Source organism: Cydia amplana, chromosome 6, assembly GCF_948474715.1.
Source record: "Cydia amplana chromosome 6, ilCydAmpl1.1, whole genome shotgun sequence".
NCBI classification, from domain to species: domain Eukaryota; kingdom Metazoa; phylum Arthropoda; class Insecta; order Lepidoptera; family Tortricidae; genus Cydia; species Cydia amplana.
In genome coordinates, this window is record NC_086074.1 from 10,220,286 (window position 1) to 10,241,225 (window position 20,940).

General features: G+C 42.1%; 1 protein-coding gene across 2 annotated transcripts in view; it reads right to left on the reverse strand.

The window, feature by feature from the left end:
• Nucleotides 1-1,137: 1,137 nt before the first annotated feature.
• The window catches only part of LOC134648820 (vigilin), a 37,263-nt gene continuing 17,460 nt past the window's right edge, over nt 1,138-20,940 (reverse strand). For both annotated transcript variants that reach the window (XM_063503385.1, XM_063503386.1), the window contains 5 exons: nt 9,630-9,767; nt 7,356-7,450; nt 4,602-4,815; nt 2,454-2,666; nt 1,138-1,416 (listed from right to left, as the gene is read on the reverse strand). In XM_063503385.1, the coding sequence (XP_063359455.1) occupies nt 1,138-1,416; nt 2,454-2,666; nt 4,602-4,815; nt 7,356-7,450; nt 9,630-9,767 (939 nt within the window). The remainder of the gene's footprint in view (nt 1,417-2,453; nt 2,667-4,601; nt 4,816-7,355; nt 7,451-9,629; nt 9,768-20,940) is intronic.

A 20,940-nucleotide genomic window follows, 5' to 3' on the forward strand; every position in this document is an offset into this window, starting at 1 on the left:
TCTTCCATATTAACATTACATGGTATATTATAGTTCATTAAAAATAACATCATGCGTACACAAATACGTTAAAATAACTAATCGATCAGCCAATTTCGTTGCTAAAGTTCGGAACGAAAATGAATTATCGGAAAATGCAGCAATCTCACTGGACGCGTAAAAATAGATTGTCGCCTAAATAATGACAGCTAATCTATCTAATAAGTAAATCATCATGTCCCAGAGCGGCCGCGCAGTCGAAATAGGCCGACCGATCGCGTCGCGGCCCGCACACGTCGGGGAATCAAAAACCTGATTTCATAATAATCGATAATTAATAATAATAATCGTTCTATACTATGAACAAAAATACATAATTTTATGTAAATAGAATTATAACATTCGATTATATAAGTTACGCTCCTTTTTCGTGTAAATCTTTTTAGAACAAAAAATTCCCGCTCCCTCCGGCACAGACGCGGAGGCGGAACGCGCGCGCGAAACATAACCGCGCTACAATTTCGAGGAGGCCACAACCGCGACGGTCGTCCCCGCACGAGTCACCAGTGTAAAGCTTTGGATTCCTCTGAAAACGGTGCCGTCATATGACGGCCGTCACATAGCGGCCGCAAAAGACGGCCGTCTTTACGGTGGCGACATGTGGAAAGTACCACGGCGTCATAACACACCGTCATCCACCAAGGTCAAAGCGGCAAATTTGAAAAATGTAGGCGCGATGGGATAACGCCCCATAGAAAATTTGAATTTCGCGCCTTTTCCTACTGACAAGATTTGCTTGATCATCTATAATTTACTTGGAGGATGAAATATCATCAGAAGAGGAAAATAATCGTAGTACGGAATCATTTATTCAAATCTCGTGTCATTTATTCAAAATGGCGTCACCGCTATCTAATAAAACGTTCACGAAACTATCGACACCGTCATGACGGCCGTCATCTTACGTTACGTTGACAATCAACGTAACGTAACGCCGTCTAGGAAACCGCGCCATCTTGTTTACATAGACAACGTTCTAGTGACGTCAGTCAACGCTATATAGCGGCCGTAATATGACGGCACCGTTTTCGGAGGAATCCAAAGCTTAAAGGAAAGCAACTCATATAACGGCGGCTCGGGGCGTGGGGCGTGGAGTACCTAGCGGCGCGGGCCCCAGGCGGCGACGGCGGGCGCGGTGGCGGCGGCGGGCGGCGCGGCGGCGGCGGCGCGCGGCATGGTGGGGAAGTCCCGCGTGGACGCCGTGTCGGGCGCGCGCTGCTCCCACGGCCCGCCCTTCACCACGAAGCCGGCCGCCGGCGGGCCGCCCGGCGCGGAGGGGGCGGCGGCGGCGGCGGCGGCCGGCTCGCTGGCCAGCGCCTCGCCGAAGTCGAGCGACGGCGCCGCGGGCCGCGTGTAGCGGTCTGCGACGTCTTGCAACTGAGGGAACACGATCGTAGCATTACATGGTGCCCTGGCTTTTTAGGGTTCCGTAGCCAAATGGCAAAAAACGGAACCCTTATAGATTCGTCATGTCTGTCTGTCCGTCTGTCTGTCCGTATGTCACAGCCACTTTTCTCCGAAACTATAAGAACTATACTGTTGAAACTTGGTAAGTAGATGTATTCTGTAAACCGCATTAAGATTTTCACACAAAAATAGAAAAAAAAAACAATAAATTTTTGGGGTTCCCCATAATTCGAACTGAAACTCGAAAATTTTTTTTTCATCAAACCCATACGTGTGGATAGGTCTTCAAAAATGATATTGAGGTTTCTAATATCATTTTTTTCTAACTGAATAGTTTGCGCGAGAGACACTTCCAAAGTGGTAAAATGTGTGTCCCCCCCCCCTGTAACTTCTAAAATAAGAGAATGATAAAACTAAAAAAAATATATGATGTACATTACCATGTAAACTTCCACCGAAAATTGGTTTGAACGAGATCTAGGAAGTAGTTTTTTTTTATACGTCATAAATCGCCTAAATACGGAACCCTTCAAGGGCGAGTCCGACTCGCACTTGGCCGCTTTTTTAAAATATTGTCTCGTGAGCTCCGAATGGCGAGATCTGTTTCGGTATCTTGATTTTATCGTATTATACTACTGGAGTTGTAGCAAACGGCTCCGCTTAAGTACACTCGGTGTCCTACCTATATAACATATTGTAAGTATCTTCATAGAGAAAAAAATACATAGAGTGCTCACTCCATACATCAGTTCAGACTATTAATTTCAGTGTCTACATCTAGCATCGAGTAGCGGAACTATCAGTACTGCTACTTGACAATAGATGTAGCACCGACCGGAAAGTCTTATCTCAACAGCATAGGACTTTCCGGTCGGTGGCTACATCTATTGTCAAGTAGCAGTACTGATAGTTCCGCTACTCGATGCTAGATGCTAATAGTCTTTTTGGTACTAAAACTGATGTATGGAGTGAGCACTCTCTGTATTATTTTCTCTATGGTATCTTACGTATTCCTCGGCCACGTTGAGCAGATGGTCCTTGGCGTCGAGCACGTTGTCCTCGTCGCCGGTGATGACGACGACGCTGTCGTCGCCCTGGCGCGGGAAGCGGATGTCCACCTTGTAGTCGTCCATGATCTTGCGGATGTTCTTGCCGCGCTGCCCGATCAGCCGTCTGTGGACTCGCGGGTCGATGTCCACTTCCTCGCGGTATTGGTTGTCCTGATGATAAATAAATAAATAAATATTGGGGGACATCTTACACAGATCAACCTAGCCCCAAACTAAGCAAAGCTTGTACTATGGGTACTAGGCGACGATATACATACTTATATAGATAAATACATACTTATATACATAGAAAACATCCATGACTCCGGAACAAATATTAGTGTTCATCACACAAATAAATGCCCTTACCGGGATTCGAACCCAGGACCATCGGCTTAGCAGGCAGGGTCACTACCCACTAGGCCAGACCGGTCGTCAAAGGGGCGAGTTAGTGATTTTGTAGCTTCCTTATACTCATTTGGGGGGCTCTATCCCTTGATTTCGTCGGATCTGTATCTAAATCCCTAGTCTTTTCTCCTATCGATGCATTCCCTAATATTGTTTGTCATAATGATCAGTTGTCCTAACACTAAAAACACTAATTTTGGTTACCCTAATATTGATTACTTATCCTAATGTTATTATGCATATTTTCTTTTTTGCGAGGGTCGCAGTTGAACCCTAACCTAACCCACTTTTGTGGCAGCAAGTTCGGTTCAAAGATCTTTATTTCTCAAAAGAATTGTAACAATGAGTGAGGTGAGGAGTGTACTGGAGTATGGTTCCCCTATATGGACCCCGCATTACTCTGTACACAGCTCCGCTATAGAAGCGGTACAGAAGCAATTTTTGAAAGTTCTTGCGTTTAGATTTAAACTGGGACGTACATACAGATCGTATACTAGTCGACTAATCAAGTTCAATATCCCCACACTAGAAGCTCGTCGTAAGATGTATGACTTTTTGAATTTATATAAAATTATACACTCAAAAATTGACTCTGCTGCACTATTATCATCCATTACCTTTAACACACCTAGATTTAGAGGTCGTAACACTAAACTTTTCGCACTTAGAGTGTACAAAAACAACACTTCCTTCTATAATCCAATTACAAGAATGTGCCGCCAATATAACGATTTAACAGCCGGTGATCATCGCGGTAGGGGCATTGATATTTTTGACCCTCACATCGCTAGGTTTAGGAAGTGCTTGGCTGGCGTCCTCTTCTCCTCTTCTCCCACTAAACTGATGACATCTGCCTTAATCCTCTAAGTTTGTTTCATCTGTGATGTTTAATAGTCTTTATATGTAAAGTTCGTTACTCGTTATATTGTAATGTTTAGATAGTTTTTTCTTCTCTGATATTTTTCACTGTAGCTATAATATGGTGTTAATTAGTTTGTAATATTTCCGCTAAATTGTAAAACATGCTGTGTACACTTGTTTTGGATCTCGTGCTAGATTTAAGCCATAATGTACAATTGTATTACCCATGATATTGTACGATGTCTGTTTAGTGTACCTAATAAAGTAAAATAAAAAAATAAAAAAAAAATTCACTTATATGAGAAACTTATAATTATATGGATTTAAACTTATGTAACCTAAAAACTAAATATTTACAATATGTACAAAGTGAGCGCTAAAACAAAACAATTTATATTTAGTGCCGCAAGTTCTAAAACCTAACCATTTTTCAGAACCTTACATTATGGAAAATAATCGTTATGACAATTGATCGTTATGGCATGTGCCCATTAGGACAAACCAGTTAGGGCAAGTGACTTTAGGACAAACGTTGTTAGGGATTTAGAATGACACCCGATTTCGTCACGTGGAGCGGGACATGGGACAAATAAGAATATATGCACAATCTTAAACTGTTATTTTTACATTTTTAGTTTTTTGGTTGTTTCACAACTCTGTCATCGTTAAATGTTCCATCAAATGTTGTCAATGCGCTTGCCTTGATTCGCGTAATATTTATTTATATATGAACTCAAAGTAGAAGAATGCCAACATAAAATATATTCTCACTCGTATATTATTGTTTCTTATATTTTTCTTGTAATTTGAAAGTGTATTGAATGTTTGGTATGTTACCAGCTGATGGACGATGGCCATGATGGCGTCCTTGGCCTGGTGCGCCTTGTCCTCGTAGCCCTGGATGGTGATGACGTCATCGTCCGGCTCGCCGCGCTTGGGCAGGTTGATCTGCACGCCGTAGTCGGTGCGGATCTTGGTGATCACCACGCCGCTCTTGCCGATCACCAGGGGGTGGTATTCGGGATCCACCTTGAACTTTAGCTCGTATGACCTGTGGTGGGAGAGATGACGTTAGATTCCTGTGGGGTTATTGATAAAGGTCTGTAATATTGACATTTATTTTTTCTACTCGTCGACGAGTTGAATTAAGATTTCGTATCCCAATCTGTAATTGGGTACTTTTCATGTATGGGCTCCCAATTCAACTATAATATTAATTTCGAAACGGTTTAGTCAACTATAATGAAATTGGCCAATCACAGCTAGCCGCGGTCAAGAGGATAAACAAAAGAATAGCTCAAATAGGTTATTAATTTTAGGTTGTATATTAAGCCCCCTCCACACTAGTGCGCGAATCGCGGCGCGAAGCCGCGAACGCGAGTGTGTCGTCCAAATCGACTTCACACTCGCTCGCTCGGAGGGGGCTCTGTAGAAACAACTCGCTCAAAACACAGAATATTTAACCCCAATACAGTTTATTTCTATATATTGCATACGCGGTAAATTTGTGACAACCGAGAGAACAAAGGTACTTATGGTTTCCAGTTTATTTTTATGTCGTGTTCTTCAAAACACAAAGAAGAAAAAACAATGGTTACGAAACAGAAGTGAACATAGAATTTAAAAATTATGCAGAATGTTTAATTATACGGCCCTAATCCATATGTATGAGGGCAAAGACGACACTCGCGCAATTTGACGTCTACTTCAAATAAATGTTTGTACGTTATGAGAAGCCGTTAGTAACACACTAGTACATTTAAATAAATAAATTTGTACAAATAAATTGAGGAAATCTTGAATACAGACTAGTTTTAAGGGGCCCTGTATTAAAGATTGACCGTACGGTCAATTAAATTTTTTCTAGTACATTTTTGTCGTGTCATATTTTTAATTTGAATGCCCCACTTCACGGGGCTGTGTAAGTTTTTTTTCTTTAGGTCGCACAAGTGGATAACATTATCCGCCATGTAGTTTTATTTCTGACGTCGCAGAACCTGCGGCACTCGACATGGCGTAAGCATTCTAACGATGCCTTACACAGATAAATTTGTTTAATCAAGGCATTTAGTTCTGGATATTTATTATTCGAATAAAGTAAAATCACACACAAAAATATTGATATTCTAGACATGAATCATGAAAGTCCGTATTTGGGAAACTATAAATAAATAAAAGTCGGTAAATTCGATTGGAATAAATTTAAAAACCGGAAAGGTCTTCTACGGTCATATCCGGGTAGCGGGCACATGAATTAGTAGCCGTCGTCACTGACATATTTGTCAAATAATCTATTCTAGTTAAATTTCGACTGGCCTCTAATAATGATTCCTTCTAGAGTCAAACCAAAGAAAGTCTGCAGCGCAATAATTTGACGGCGAATTAAAAAACTACATATGGCAATGTTTTTTAGCAGTCAGTAAATGTCATGCACTATGGTATGTGTTTGTCAAAATCGTTTAAATATTCGTTGTGTTTTGTGATGAACGGAATAAACATGGTGAAACCTTACAAAACCAGCGTGCGGGAGTTACTTTTCCGCATGACGAATAATTTTACACTTGTAAAAAGTCAGCACGAGGCGATTCAAGCTGAAAAACGACAATGTTTACAAAATTTGGAGTTGATGACGGGTAAGTGGAATGAAACATCTTAATACTTCACCATATGTACCTACTTAGATAATATAATTTTGGTTTAGACTAAGGTTTCACAGCAAATTGAACACACCTAATAGGTATAGGCATACTTATGAACTTCCTCTAACATTTCGAGAAACTCATTGGTACTAGCCGGGTTTTGAGCTCGAACCCACAACCTCCATGCTTATGCTCACGGCATGGGTACCTACTAGTTAAAGCTAAAATTTATTTTTAATATATGTTTATTGTTTTAATGGTTTATTTCGTTTTTCCGAAAACTTTAGTTCGCAAATTGCGGGCAATTTCTCTGTCAATCTAATTACGCCTTCATGGGAGTAAAAGAGAATGATGCCCGCATATTGAGAACTTCGGTGTTCGCGGTAGACCCTCTGTACCTATTTACCGCCGTCGCGGATATTACCTACAAAAGCTTATTAATTTTGATGAAGCCAAATGTCACATTCTCCCAATATTATTTATCAATATTAGTATATGTCTACATATTAATAGTGACATCTATTGTTGGAATGAAATATATTTTACCATAAAAATTAAGCTGTGCATACAGCTTAATTTTTTCATAGACGGTAAATATGGTAGAAATTTCACAAGTATCAAGACTATTTAATCCATTTTCTGTGGTGTTGTCGCATACTGATTTTTAAAAACTACTTTTAATCTAGCGCTGCAGACTTTCTTTGGTCTTACTCTATTGATCATGTCATTCATGTCTGGGCCTGTGGGGGGCGATTTTTGAATTTCGATCGCTCGATTTCGTCACTCGAAAATCGGTGGAAAACGACGAAATGCTGATTTTTGAAATACGAGCGATAGAAATTGGGAATCTAGTGGTACATATTGACCACTCGTTTTCAATTCTACTAGTAGTGGAGATATTACTGAACGAAATGCACGAAATCGAGCGGACAAATTTCAAAAATATACGTACCTCAAGGCTCTGTCTTCCTTTTCTTTTTCCATCTCAACGATCTTCTCGACAAGTGCTTCTTTCGCTTTTTCAACATTTGTAGGCGTTCCAGTTACCTGTTTGATATATTTTTTTTATTGAATAACACATATATTTGACGACTTGTCTGACCTAGTGGGTTGTGAACTTGTGACCCTGCATATGAAGACGATGGTCCCGGGTTCAAATCCTGGTAAGGGCATTTTATGTGATGGATGAGCACGGATATTTATTGAGCTTACTGTGGGACTTATAATATTGATTTATTTATAACATAAAGGACTTAAATTCCACTTAATACAAGTGTCAACAAAACTGTTAAATTGTAGAAACATTACCGTGTTACTGACATGCCAGTGCCCAATAGTTGACATCCTGTAGTCACCCCTATTGCCATAGAGAAATATAGTAAGACAAGAGTGCTCACTCCATACATCAGTTCAGACTATTAATTTCAGTGTCTACATCTAGCATCGAGTAGCGGAACTATCAGTACTGCTACTTGACAATAGGTGTAGCACCAACCGGAAAGTCTTATCTCAACAGCATTGTCAAGTAGCAGTACTGATAGTTCCGCTACTTGATGCTAGATGCTAATAGTCTTTTTGGTACTAAAACTGATGTATGGAGTGAGCACTCTATGTATTTTTTTCTATATGCTATTGCTAATGATGTAAGTTTTAAGGTGACATGTACTTTTGTCTACCTAACCTAAAATACAATTTATTACGAATTTGTAATTAATTATGCAACTTGCTTCGTTGGGTAGGGTCAAGACGAAAGTTAAATGAAGGTCAGGGCCCTGACCTGACCTTCATTTAACTTTCGTTTAAGTGCATGTGATGCAACGAACCGAGTCGTAAATATTTAACCCTTAAATGCATAGTGTTGCCAAATGTCTACAAAGCATTCGACAGCTCACAAATTAAGAGTTAAACAAATTCTATTTGTTTCTATACAGGATGGCCCATTTAGATCGGTCAGTATGGGAAAATCTGAAACTATAAGACAACCGACGATTTCTTCTTAGGAACCATGTCTACGATTTTAGTAACAAGAAAAACTGCATTCATACATTTAAAAAAAATGTGTACTCGGCTCGGGAATCGAACCCTCGAAAGTCGGGAAAGGAATCGTTTTGAATAATAAAACGTGTAGGTCTTAAGCAGTAAATGTTACTATGAAACATGATGTCTGAAATGAATAAAATGCATTGTTTGCATATCCTTTAATTTATTTTAGTATGTTTTCGAAATGACCACCATTTTTTTCAATACATTTTACATAATTTTTTTTAAATGTATGAATGCAGTTTTTCTTGTTACTAAAATCGATGACATGGTACCTAAGAAGAGATCGTCGTATGTCTTATAGTTTCAGATTTTCCCATACTGACCGATCTAATTGGGCCACCCTGTATATTATTTCAATAGTAAAACTAATACATTTTCCGAATAATTACATAAATTTACGCAGTATTTTAATTTATAAAAATTACATTTGTTTATAGACGAAATGTCGGAAAACTTGGAGAAACCTGGAAGTTGATGATTTTTAGTATGTCATTTTGGGCAGATTTTTCGGGGTTTGTAATTATTTTATATTTAAAAACTTTATCATAGGTATATCACAAATAGTGTACCTTTCTAATGGTAGTAAAAAAATCATATATCTATTACTGAAAATTACATATTTACATAAATATGATATAGCCAATTCAACTTCTAACACTGATTTCGCAGTGAACATCGAAGTTATATATTTTTTACTATTTTTCCTAGAATCGGCAAACAATTATGTGATACATATATTAATTTCGGGCAAAAAGAAAAAGTCATGCATTTAAGGGTTAAACAAATACATACAGCCGTCATCAGATTGTATATCGAAGCGGCCAAGGAGCTCTCAAATTTCTGAATACGCCTTTTACGTCAAGACATTATAAAAGCATGTTTCAACTTATATAATAAATCATCTTTTACCGTAGTAGCCATCACTTAACACGTTCATGGTCTCGTGCCCCACATGTGGGTCACGGCAAGTCTCTATTAAAAGGCCGTAAGGTTGACAGTTAACAGTTGGCACAGTGAACGTGTTAAACAACTAATGTTACTGACAACCTTAATAACAACCGTCAAGGTTTGGACCTTTTTGCCTTTTACATATGTTTTGTAAAGGTATGTCCAGGTCGGGCGCGTGCAATACGCAACAAAATTGTGACACACTAGATCTTAATCAAAGGGTCTTACAACGTACCTTAACGATGTCCGAGGGTTCATCATTAGGCGGCAGGAGCAGATGGACGTCGTAGGTCTGCATGAGCTCTCGCCGCTTCTGGCCCGCCAGGAGTCTGTGCAGGTCGTTCGGGACTTCCACTTCGATGGTGATGGGGACCTGGCAATAGGGATGATGACACATGTTGAATTTTATAACAAAATCTAGTAAAATAAATAGCAAATGAGCAATCTATCACAATAATGTGGATATTAAAATAATATATGGAAATAATAGAAAAATACAGGACCTACTTCCAAAAATTAAATAAGTAAGGATACCATTCGATTCCTTACAGTTTATATCCAAAAAGATTGTATAGCAACTATATACATAAACGCAATATTTCACCGACAAAAATGCAATTTTCTTGATTTGTCCATAATTCAAGATGGGCTCTCAGTGACAGTGACGTCAAGTTCACTTATCGTTTTGTTAGGAGCGTTTAGCAAGTGAATTACGACTCTCGGACTTTGACTATCATTTCTGACTTTTGTATTTCTTTAATGCAATGGGTCCCATAGTCCTATATAGACATTTGATCCTAAAAACAATCCTGATCGATTGATACCATAAATGAAAATTTGTCATCTAGCCTATACCCTATACTCTAATAAGCTCTCATTAGCTCTACCGAAGCGAAGTCAGGGTTTTCATTTGTATTGTGGATATTAACTAAGCAACGGTCTAATTATACTCTTACGCGAAAGCGAGGATCAAACAGTACAGTCAGCATCAAATAGATAGTAACGGACGTAATAAGAATGTGTATCGATATATTTGGCGATTTTGGCCGCCACTATCAATTTATTTTTGTTTTGACTCTGTAATTTCTATTTGTATGTTGAAATGAAAATGAATGGCCATAAATATCATTTATATTTGATGCCGACTTTACAAGAAATGGGTGACAAACAGATTTGGGTTTAAATTGTCTATTTAGAGGTCCGAGCCTCCGCTTGACCCACCTTGAGATTACGATCGGCTTTTCCCCAAGTAAATTGTCCTACAAACTCCCTATAACCTACTTGCAGCCACCTTAAGTGGCAACACTGGCGTGACGTCACTACCGGAACAGGCACCAACGCGAGCCGGCTAGCTGCTTGTTCAGTACGCTTTGACTTTTCCCCAAGTAACGACGTGTGTTCGTTCGCAAAGCGAATATAAAAAGTGAACAATCTACGTTTAGTTCTACAAGTGAAAGACTAAGGTAAGTCTATTTCCCTTTCTTTTAGCAACCTACGAGTTAATTTTATTGATGCCCCGGACGGCTTACCGCCTCCGAGAGCCATCAAATCACATTACGTTATTAGACGTATGCGAGCAGCGTGTATCACATCACCTGCTCCTGCTTTTTAAGTAAACGTGCTTTATACGCACTACAAAAGCAAACCAGGAACGAAAGGGATCATATATCCCTATATCTGACCCGTCGTCTCAATTGAGCCGTCGGCTCCTATCAGTTCCACACTGGACCCGTCCGACGGGCGGTCCAGCTGATCCGACGGATCACTGTACATACTTAACGGTTCCGCCCGTCGGACCAACGGCCCGAAGCTTCGCGCGGCCGTCCTCTCTAAGCCTAATTGATCCGACGGATCATCAGTTACAGCTATACTCAAATAGTATTCCTTTTTCAGGAATATGCCAACAATCCGAGAGGTCCTTCTGCTCACGGGCACCACAGCCTCCTCCTCAAAGGACCCGATCGACAAGCTGCATGACGCCGTTCTACCGCTTATGCCGTTAGACTGGAAGGACTGGCAAGTAGAAGAGGTCAATATTCGGGAGCTCATTGGTGATCCACCCGATCCTAAAATAACCAACAAATTGCGCTATGCGATCCCGACAGCGGACATAGCAGCAGCTTTTAATCTGAAGGAACTATCCGAAAAAACATATAAAAGTATAAAATTGAAGATGCTTGAATGGCCTTTTACCAGAGCTCTAATTTATGCCCCTTACTCATTGGCTGCTAAAATACACGGCAATAACGTGGAAAATGTTCTGAATGCAGTTAGAATGATGAAATCACATCTTTGTAGCAGAGAAGAAACCGATAATTTCTTAAGAGGGCGCTCTCTGTCACGAGCCTCAAAACGAGCTCCAAGCACTCCAGCTCGATCCCCAACCAGAACGAAGCGATTGAGGACCCCTGGGAACACAGAGAAGACACAGAGCGCCAGGCCGGACCCTATTGCCGCTGCACTCGAAAAGCAAACGGAAATGTTCAGCGCTCTGATGCAACAAATGTTGGCTGCCTCCAACAACACTGCCGAGCGCATAGTACAAGCGGTAAACTCAGTTAAAGACGTTAAAATGGCTGATCACACTATCGCTGAAGCGGACACGTCTTACTCAGACATAGACATAGGGTCAGACAATGAGAGCGAGGAGCGCCAAGAGGAGCAAACAAGCCCACCAACACCAGTACCAACATGGGATGACAAGACAGAAGCCATAGCGGGTCTTTGTTTTGACACGATCACAACAGAAGCTGAACCTCCTGTCCCAGCGGCAGATGCACACATGGTAGCAAAAGGAGCTAAATGCCAACGTCTTGGCTCTGACACATGGAATAATCTGCGTTACAAAGAAGCAGAAAAACGCTACATGGAACTCCGGTTTTTACTGCACTAAAAATCAACCCTCAGCTAAGCAAGATCACGCCGAGATGGTGTAACCCAGATATACCCCTAAAAATTGACAAAACCCTAGGAGTGCTCACACATTCTTTTCTGTTGGAGAGACGAGCCTTAGAGGATGGCCTTCAACAAATAGCAAGAGAGGTAAATGACCCTCTGATTATCAAATCAATACACCAGAATGTGCTCTCAAAAGAGTCCGGGTACAGGCGTATCTCCGACCAGGCGCTACAATACGTCTGTGGCCGGCGCTCCGAAATAATATCGGCCAGAAGAGCGTTCTACTCGTCCTCGGATATGGCGTGTGACACCGTCATGCAGAACATCCCGCCTTCTAAGACACACTTGTTTGACGAAGCAATGCTAGAAGCTTTCAAGCAATATGGCGGATATGAAAAGTTTTTTCCCCCGAAGAAACCTGAGTTCAAAAACAAAATGCAAAACAAAACTCCCAACGCACCCAACTTCAATAGGACAAGACAACCTCGACGAGCCCAAGAGCCAGCCAAATCGTCTAGCCATCAAAAGAATCGCGCCAAGGACGCTCAAAGCTCGAAGAAGGACTCCAGAAAGCGCCCCACGCGAGCTGCGCATAATAAAAAATATTGACAGTCAGTTTCGAGCCGGGGTACTACGTCTAAGGGTAAATCAGTGGAGAAAATTAGGAGCAAATCAAACTCTACTAAAGATAATAAAAGGATACAGGATCCCCTTTATCAAAAAACCCCCGTTAATGTGCCTCTCCAAGAAAGACATCAAATCGCTGGAAACGACGCCCAGCCTTACCATGGACTCGGAAATCCGGGGCCTACAAACAATTGGGGCGATAGAGCCGGCATCGGCTCCAACGGGGTTCCTGTCCCCTTTATTCCTGAAAAAGAAACCGGACGGCACTTTTCGGCAGATTTTCAATTTGAAAAACCTAAACAAATTTTTAAAACCAAGAAAGTTCAGACTTATAAACTCCCAAAAAGTTCAGAACTTCTTACAACCACAGGATTACCTACTGAAAATAGATATTTCAAAGGCATATTTTCATGTGCCAATAATAGAGCAGCACAGGAGATTCCTGATGCTAAAGGTAGGAGAAAGCCTCTTCCAAATGACGTGTCTGCCCTTTGGTCTAGCAACTGCACCTCAAGTCTTTGCCAAACTGACGAACTGGGTAGCAAGTATCCTAAGAAGCGAAGGAATCCGCGTGGTCGTGTACCTCGACGATTTCCTTATAGCGGGGCAGAATCCGTCACAACTAACAAAACAAGGAATTCGTGCCTGTCAAATACTAAAGTACCTCGGATGGCAACTGAACTCCGGAAAGACCAGCCAAACTCCATGTCAAAAACAAGAATACCTCGGGATTATTTGGGACACGCAAGCGGACGTAAAGAGTATAGACCACAAGAAAAACTTGCTTACGAGGAAACAACTATCGAAAATACTGAAGGAACAAAAATCCACCTGGCTAGAAGCAAAACGTCTGCTAGGACGTCTAACTTTCGCGTCCTTTGTCGTGCCTTACGGGCGACTGCACTGTCGGCACCTCCAGAGAGACAACAACAGAATGAGAAGGTTCCCGACAAGCAAAAAATATGCTCTGTCCCCAGAGACTCTATCCGATTGCACGTGGTGGCTAGAACACCTGTCCGACAACTCTGCCATCTTTCCAAAACCAACGACAATTTTTATATCGACAGACGCATCGGACTGGGGATGGGGCGCATCCATAAATGGCAGACACCAAAAAGGACCGTGGAACAGCAAGCAAAAAACATGGCACAGCAACAGGAAGGAATTGTGGACAGTGTTCATAGTCCTAAAGAAGAACAGGGAAATAGTACGAGGACAAACGTGCCTTCTACAATCAGACAACCAAACTGTTGTAGCTTATCTGCAGAAACAAGGGGGCACCAAATCTTTGGTCCTGCTGAAGCTGACGAGAATGATATTCCAGCTCATCAATCAACTAAATATAACGCTTACAGCGAGACACATCCCGGGTCGATACAACGCTACGGCGGACAGCCTCTCTCGCCAACAAGAACTTCCAGAGTGGTCCCTGTCGAATTCAGTCATGGACATGATATTCAGCAAATGGGGAACACCGCAGATCGATCTCTTTGCGTCAGCTCAGTCGAAGGTGGTACCAGTGTACGTGACCGAGGACATACGGGATCGAAATGCATTATTCGTAGATGCTTTCTCCAGACATTGGAACTGGAACCTGGCGTGGATATTCCCCCCACCATGCCTAATGCCGAGAGTACTTCGCCACCTGAACAAAGCTCGAGGAATCTACCTAATTGCCTGCCCCAGGTGGCACAAAGTACATTGGAGAGCCGATCTCAAATCTCGCGCAACAGCAGCCCCCTTCACGATTCGAGATTTACAGTTCAATTTAATGGATCGCAGAACCAACCAGCCACCTCCAGAAGTGAGAGACCTAGAATTGGAAGTCTGGAGGGTACGGGGTGGGCCTCCGAAATAAACACCTGGCCACAAGAGTACAAAGACCTCCTCGAAAATTCCTGGCGAAAAAGCTCTTTACGAACTTACCATTCAGCATGGATCAGATGGAAAAAATGGGCAGCTGAAAATTCCTGTTCTATTAATGACCCGTCTCCAGAAAAAGTAGCAGAATATCTATGTTTTCTTCATCATAGAGAACATCTAGCCGCTGCAACAATATTAGTACATAAATCAGTGATTTGTACCTTTGCCAATCCATCGAGATCAGAATTAATCTCCAGTCATCCGCTAGTGAGAAACATACTTAAGGGCATATCAATATTTAAGCCTAAGGTTAAGAAACCTATATGGAATTTGGATGACATTTTAGTTGGCCTGAATAAAAGTATAGTAGATGAGGATAGCTTATATCAAGTATCCAGACATACGGCTCTGCTACTGCTACTGCATTCAGGTAGACGTATTCACGACTTGACGTTATTAGATATATCACCTAGCAATTGCCATATTAACGCTGACTCTGTCATCCTTCAACCGAGGTTTGGATCGAAAACAGACTGCACAAAATTTCGTCAAACCGGGTGGGCTCTCAAGGCCAATCATATCAAGAATCTTAATTCAGTATACTGGATTAAAAAATTATTAGAGGTATCGTTGCCTCGGCGTAACGCTAGGCAATCTTTGAACAGTCTGTTTATCACAACTAGAGGGAAGGTACGAGAAGCCAGTAGATGCGTGATAGCCGGCTGGATAAAAAACTACTTCAAGGAACTTCACATAAATGCTCCGCCTGGGTCCACCCGTGCTGCAGTGGCAAGTGACAACTACTCTCTGAGCGGTTTAGACATAGAAGATGTCTTGTCTAAAGGAAATTGGAGATCGCAAAAAACATTCTTCAGACATTACTATAGGCAAATCAGCCGACCATGCATGATTAATACGGATAGACCTTCCAATCATTTCAATGCGGTCTAATATATTCTAAGAGGTATCGATTTGAGTTTACCCTTTAATTACTTGTAATAAGTAGAAATAAAGTGATTTCTAACAATATCTTAATATGAATTATTATGGAAATCATCACGATACCATTCACAGTACACCAATCGAAAAATGCCGGCAGAAACCAAACACATCTCAAGGTGGGTCAAGCGGAGGCTCGGACCTCTAAATATAACCGTTTTTCCCCCGAAAGGGATAAAAACGAATATTTCGAGTCCAGCCGAAGCTTGACCCACCCAAGTTTAAATGCCTTGCCGGCATATAAAGGTACTGAACAAGCAGCTAGCCGGCTCGCGTTGGTGCCTGTTCCGGTAGTGACGTCACGCCAGTGTTGCCACTTAAGGTGGCTGCAAGTAGGTTATAGGGAGTTTGTAGGACAATTTACTTGGGGAAAAGCCGATCGTAATCTCAAGGTGGGTCAAGCTTCGGCTGGACTCGAAATATTCGTTTTTATCCCTTTCGGGGGAAAAACGGTTATATTTTGTTCTCGAAAGTTAAGAACTATGGCGAATCAAACGCCAACAATTTGGTTATAGGCAAAAACACATACCCAGTCTATAAATGCCAGTTAATATGTGTGAAAAACGTGAAAGTTTTAAATATTATACATACCAATTGGCCTTATCAACATATAGCATATTATTATTATCGTGTTTGTACCTATTTAGTTTATAAATGGAACAATATTGATTGTTGATTTAGAATCAACTGAACTTAATTTACGTAAACTGTTCATGATTATTAATGAGCTTAATGCGTTCGATTAATTAGTCCAGTAGTGTTAATTATTTCGACAACTACATAAGTTCTTATTAGGAAATTAATGAATTTCCCCGATGTATTTCTTCAACATGTTTTTGAACCGCTTTATTTCTTCAACATATTTTTGAACAGTTTGTTCAATTTATTGCTCAGTCAGAATAGTAAATTTATAATAATTATAATATTTTTCAGCTGTGCAAATACAAACGAAATACACTTGCGTATAAAACGATTCCGTGTGGCTAACAACTAGCTCTGTCTCACTCACGTGATAGAATTTATTGTGTCTTTCGCAAACGTGAAAATTTACTTAATTTACGAAGTCTCGTGGTCACCGTGAACGGAACTGCTATCATACTTATCATAGCCACCAGTAGGTAAGGTAAGTGAATCATGGTTAGCAGTCCTCAACAGGGCGTTCCTTCAGAAACCTGCCTCGCACAGCTACACTGTGGAATGAAATGTCTTCTGAGGTATTTCCGGCCGATACGACCACCTTCATTCAAACTTCAAGAAAAGAGCGTATTCCTTTCTCCCATGTACTCCCTCATCCCCTGTATTTCAGAGCGCACAAACCTTACAGTGTAAAGGGCGCCGCAGGTGCCCCTGTATGTAAGAGCGTGCTTCGCGCACTCAATCGCCCGACCGTATGAAGGGCGCCCCTGATGCCAGAGCGCGCGAAGCCTTAAAGGCCAGCAACGCGCTTTCATCTGGTGTTTCACAACCCATCGCTTACCATTAGGCGAGGCCGTCTGCTCGTTTCCTCCTATATCATAAAAAAAAAACCGGCCCAGTGCGAGTCGGACTCGCGCACGGAGGGTTCCGCACCATCAACAAAAAATAGAGCAAAACAAGCAAAAATACGGTCACCCATCCAAGTACTGACCCTGCCCGACGTTGCTTAACTTCCATCAAAAATCACGTTTGTTGTATGGGAGCCCCACTTAAATCTTTATTTTATTCTGTTTTTAGTATTTGTTGTTATAGCGGCAACAGAAATACATCATCTGTGAAAATTTCAACTGTCTAGCTGTCACGGTTCGTGAGATACAGCCTGGTGACAGACGGACGGACATCGGAGTCTTAGTAATAGGGTCCCGTTTTTACCCTTTGGGTACGGAACCACAGAATAACTAATAGTACTACCGTACAGAAAATTCACTCCTTCACAAAAGTCAGATTTAGGTATAAAATTACACCTATATCGCCGCCTGCAAGCAAAATTGAAACTTATAACCGCGCACAAACCGTGAATCTCCTTTGCGCGCGGCAGTTTTATAACCGAGCTGTGAGTGTCGGCACGGGGGTTATCACTTGCAAGTTTTTATACCTATACCCACTGATTTATTATTTTTAAGATAAATATGTAGGAATTACAAACGTTGATTATGTAAACATACATTTAGAGGTCCGAGCCTCCGCTTGACCCACCTTGAGATTACGATCGGCTTTTCCCCAAGTAAATTGTCCTACAAACTCCCTATAACCTACTTGCAGCCACCTTAAGTGGCAACACTGGCGTGATGTCACTACCGGAACAGGCACCAACGCGAGCCGGCTAGCTGCTTGTTCAGTACGCTTTGACTTTTCCCCAAGTAACGACGTGTGTTCGTTCGCAAAGCGAATATAAAAAGTGAACAATCTACGTTTAGTTCTACAAGTGAAAGACTAAGGTAAGTCTATTTCCCTTTCTTTTAGCAACCTACGAGTTAATTTTATTGATGCCCCGGACGGCTTACCGCCTCCGAGAGCCATCAAATCACATTACGTTATTAGACGTATGCGAGCAGCGTGTATCACATCACCTGCTCCTGTTTTTTAAGTAAACGTGCTTTATACGCACTACAAAAGCAAACCAGGAACGAAAGGGATCATATATCCCTATATCTGACCCGTCGTCTCAATTGAGCCGTCGGCTCCTATCAGTTCCACACTGGACCCGTCCGACGGGCGGTCCAGCTGATCCGACGGATCACTGTACATACTTATCGGTTCCGCCCGTCGGACCAACGGCCCGAAGCTTCGCGCGGCCGTCCTCTCTAAGCCTAATTGATCCGACGGATCATCAGTTACAGCTATACTCAAATAGTATTCCTTTTTCAGGAATATGCCAACAATCCGAGAGGTCCTTCTGCTCACGGGCACCACAGCCTCCTCCTCAAAGGACCCGATCGACAAGCTGCATGACGCCGTTCTACCGCTTATGCCGTTAGACTGGAAGGACTGGCAAGTAGAAGAGGTCAATATTCGGGAGCTCATTGGTGATCCACCCGATCCTAAAATAACCAACAAATTGCGCTATGCGATCCCGACAGCGGACATAGCAGCAGCTTTTAATCTGAAGGAACTATCCGAAAAAACATATAAAAGTATAAAATTGAAGATGCTTGAATGGCCTTTTACCAGAGCTCTAATTTATGCCCCTTACTCATTGGCTGCTAAAATACACGGCAATAACGTGGAAAATGTTCTGAATGCAGTTAGAATGATGAAATCACATCTTTGTAGCAGAGAAGAAACCGATAATTTCTTAAGAGGGCGCTCTCTGTCACGAGCCTCAAAACGAGCTCCAAGCACTCCAGCTCGATCCCCAACCAGAACGAAGCGATTGAGGACCCCTGGGAACACAGAGAAGACACAGAGCGCCAGGCCGGACCCTATTGCCGCTGCACTCGAAAAGCAAACGGAAATGTTCAGCGCTCTGATGCAACAAATGTTGGCTGCCTCCAACAACACTGCCGAGCGCATAGTACAAGCGGTAAACTCAGTTAAAGACGTTAAAATGGCTGATCACACTATCGCTGAAGCGGACACGTCTTACTCAGACATAGACATAGGGTCAGACAATGAGAGCGAGGAGCGCCAAGAGGAGCAAACAAGCCCACCAACACCAGTACCAACATGGGATGACAAGACAGAAGCCATAGCGGGTCTTTGTTTTGACACGATCACAACAGAAGCTGAACCTCCTGTCCCAGCGGCAGATGCACACATGGTAGCAAAAGGAGCTAAATGCCAACGTCTTGGCTCTGACACATGGAATAATCTGCGTTACAAAGAAGCAGAAAAAACGCTACATGGAACTCCGGTTTTTACTGCACTAAAAATCAACCCTCAGCTAAGCAAGATCACGCCGAGATGGTGTAACCCAGATATACTCCTAAAAATTGACAAAACCCTAGGAGTGCTCACACATTCTTTTCTGTTGGAGAGACGAGCCTTAGAGGATGGCCTTCAACAAATAGCAAGAGAGGTAAATGACCCTCTGATTATCAAATCAATACACCAGAATGTGCTCTCAAAAGAGTCCGGGTACAGGCGTATCTCCGACCAGGCGCTACAATACGTCTGTGGCCGGCGCTCCGAAATAATATCGGCCAGAAGAGCGTTCTACTCGTCCTCGGATATGGCGTGTGACACCGTCATGCAGAACATCCCGCCTTCTAAGACACACTTGTTTGACGAAGCAATGCTAGAAGCTTTCAAGCAATATGGCGGATATGAAAAGTTTTTTCCCCCGAAGAAACCTGAGTTCAAAAACAAAATGCAAAACAAAACTCCCAACGCACCCAACTTCAATAGGACAAGACAACCTCGACGAGCCCAAGAGCCAGCCAAATCGTCTAGCCATCAAAAGAATCGCGCCAAGGACGCTCAAAGCTCGAAGAAGGACTCCAGAAAGCGCCCCACGCGAGCTGCGCATAATAAAAAATATTGACAGTCAGTTTCGAGCCGGGGTACTACGTCTAAGGGTAAATCAGTGGAGAAAATTAGGAGCAAATCAAACTCTACTAAAGATAATAAAAGGATACAGGATCCCCTTTATCAAAAAACCCCCGTTAATGTGCCTCTCCAAGAAAGACATCAAATCGCTGGAAACGACGCCCAGCCTTACCATGGACTCGGAAATCCGGGGCCTACAAACAATTGGGGCGATAGAGCCGGCATCGGCTCCAACGGGGTTCCTGTCCCCTTTATTCCTGAAAAAGAAACCGGACGGCACTTTTCGGCAGATTTTCAATTTGAAAAACCTAAACAAATTTTTAAAACCAAGAAAGTTCAGACTTATAAACTCCCAAAAAGTTCAGAACTTCTTACAACCACAGGATTACCTACTGAAAATAGATATTTCAAAGGCATATTTTCATGTGCCAATAATAGAGCAGCACAGGAGATTCCTGATGCTAAAGGTAGGAGAAAGCCTCTTCCAAATGACGTGTCTGCCCTTTGGTCTAGCAACTGCACCTCAAGTCTTTGCCAAACTGACGAACTGGGTAGCAAGTATCCTAAGAAGCGAAGGAATCCGCGTGGTCGTGTACCTCGACGATTTCCTTATAGCGGGGCAGAATCCGTCACAACTAACAAAACAAGGAATTCGTGCCTGTCAAATACTAAAGTACCTCGGATGGCAACTGAAC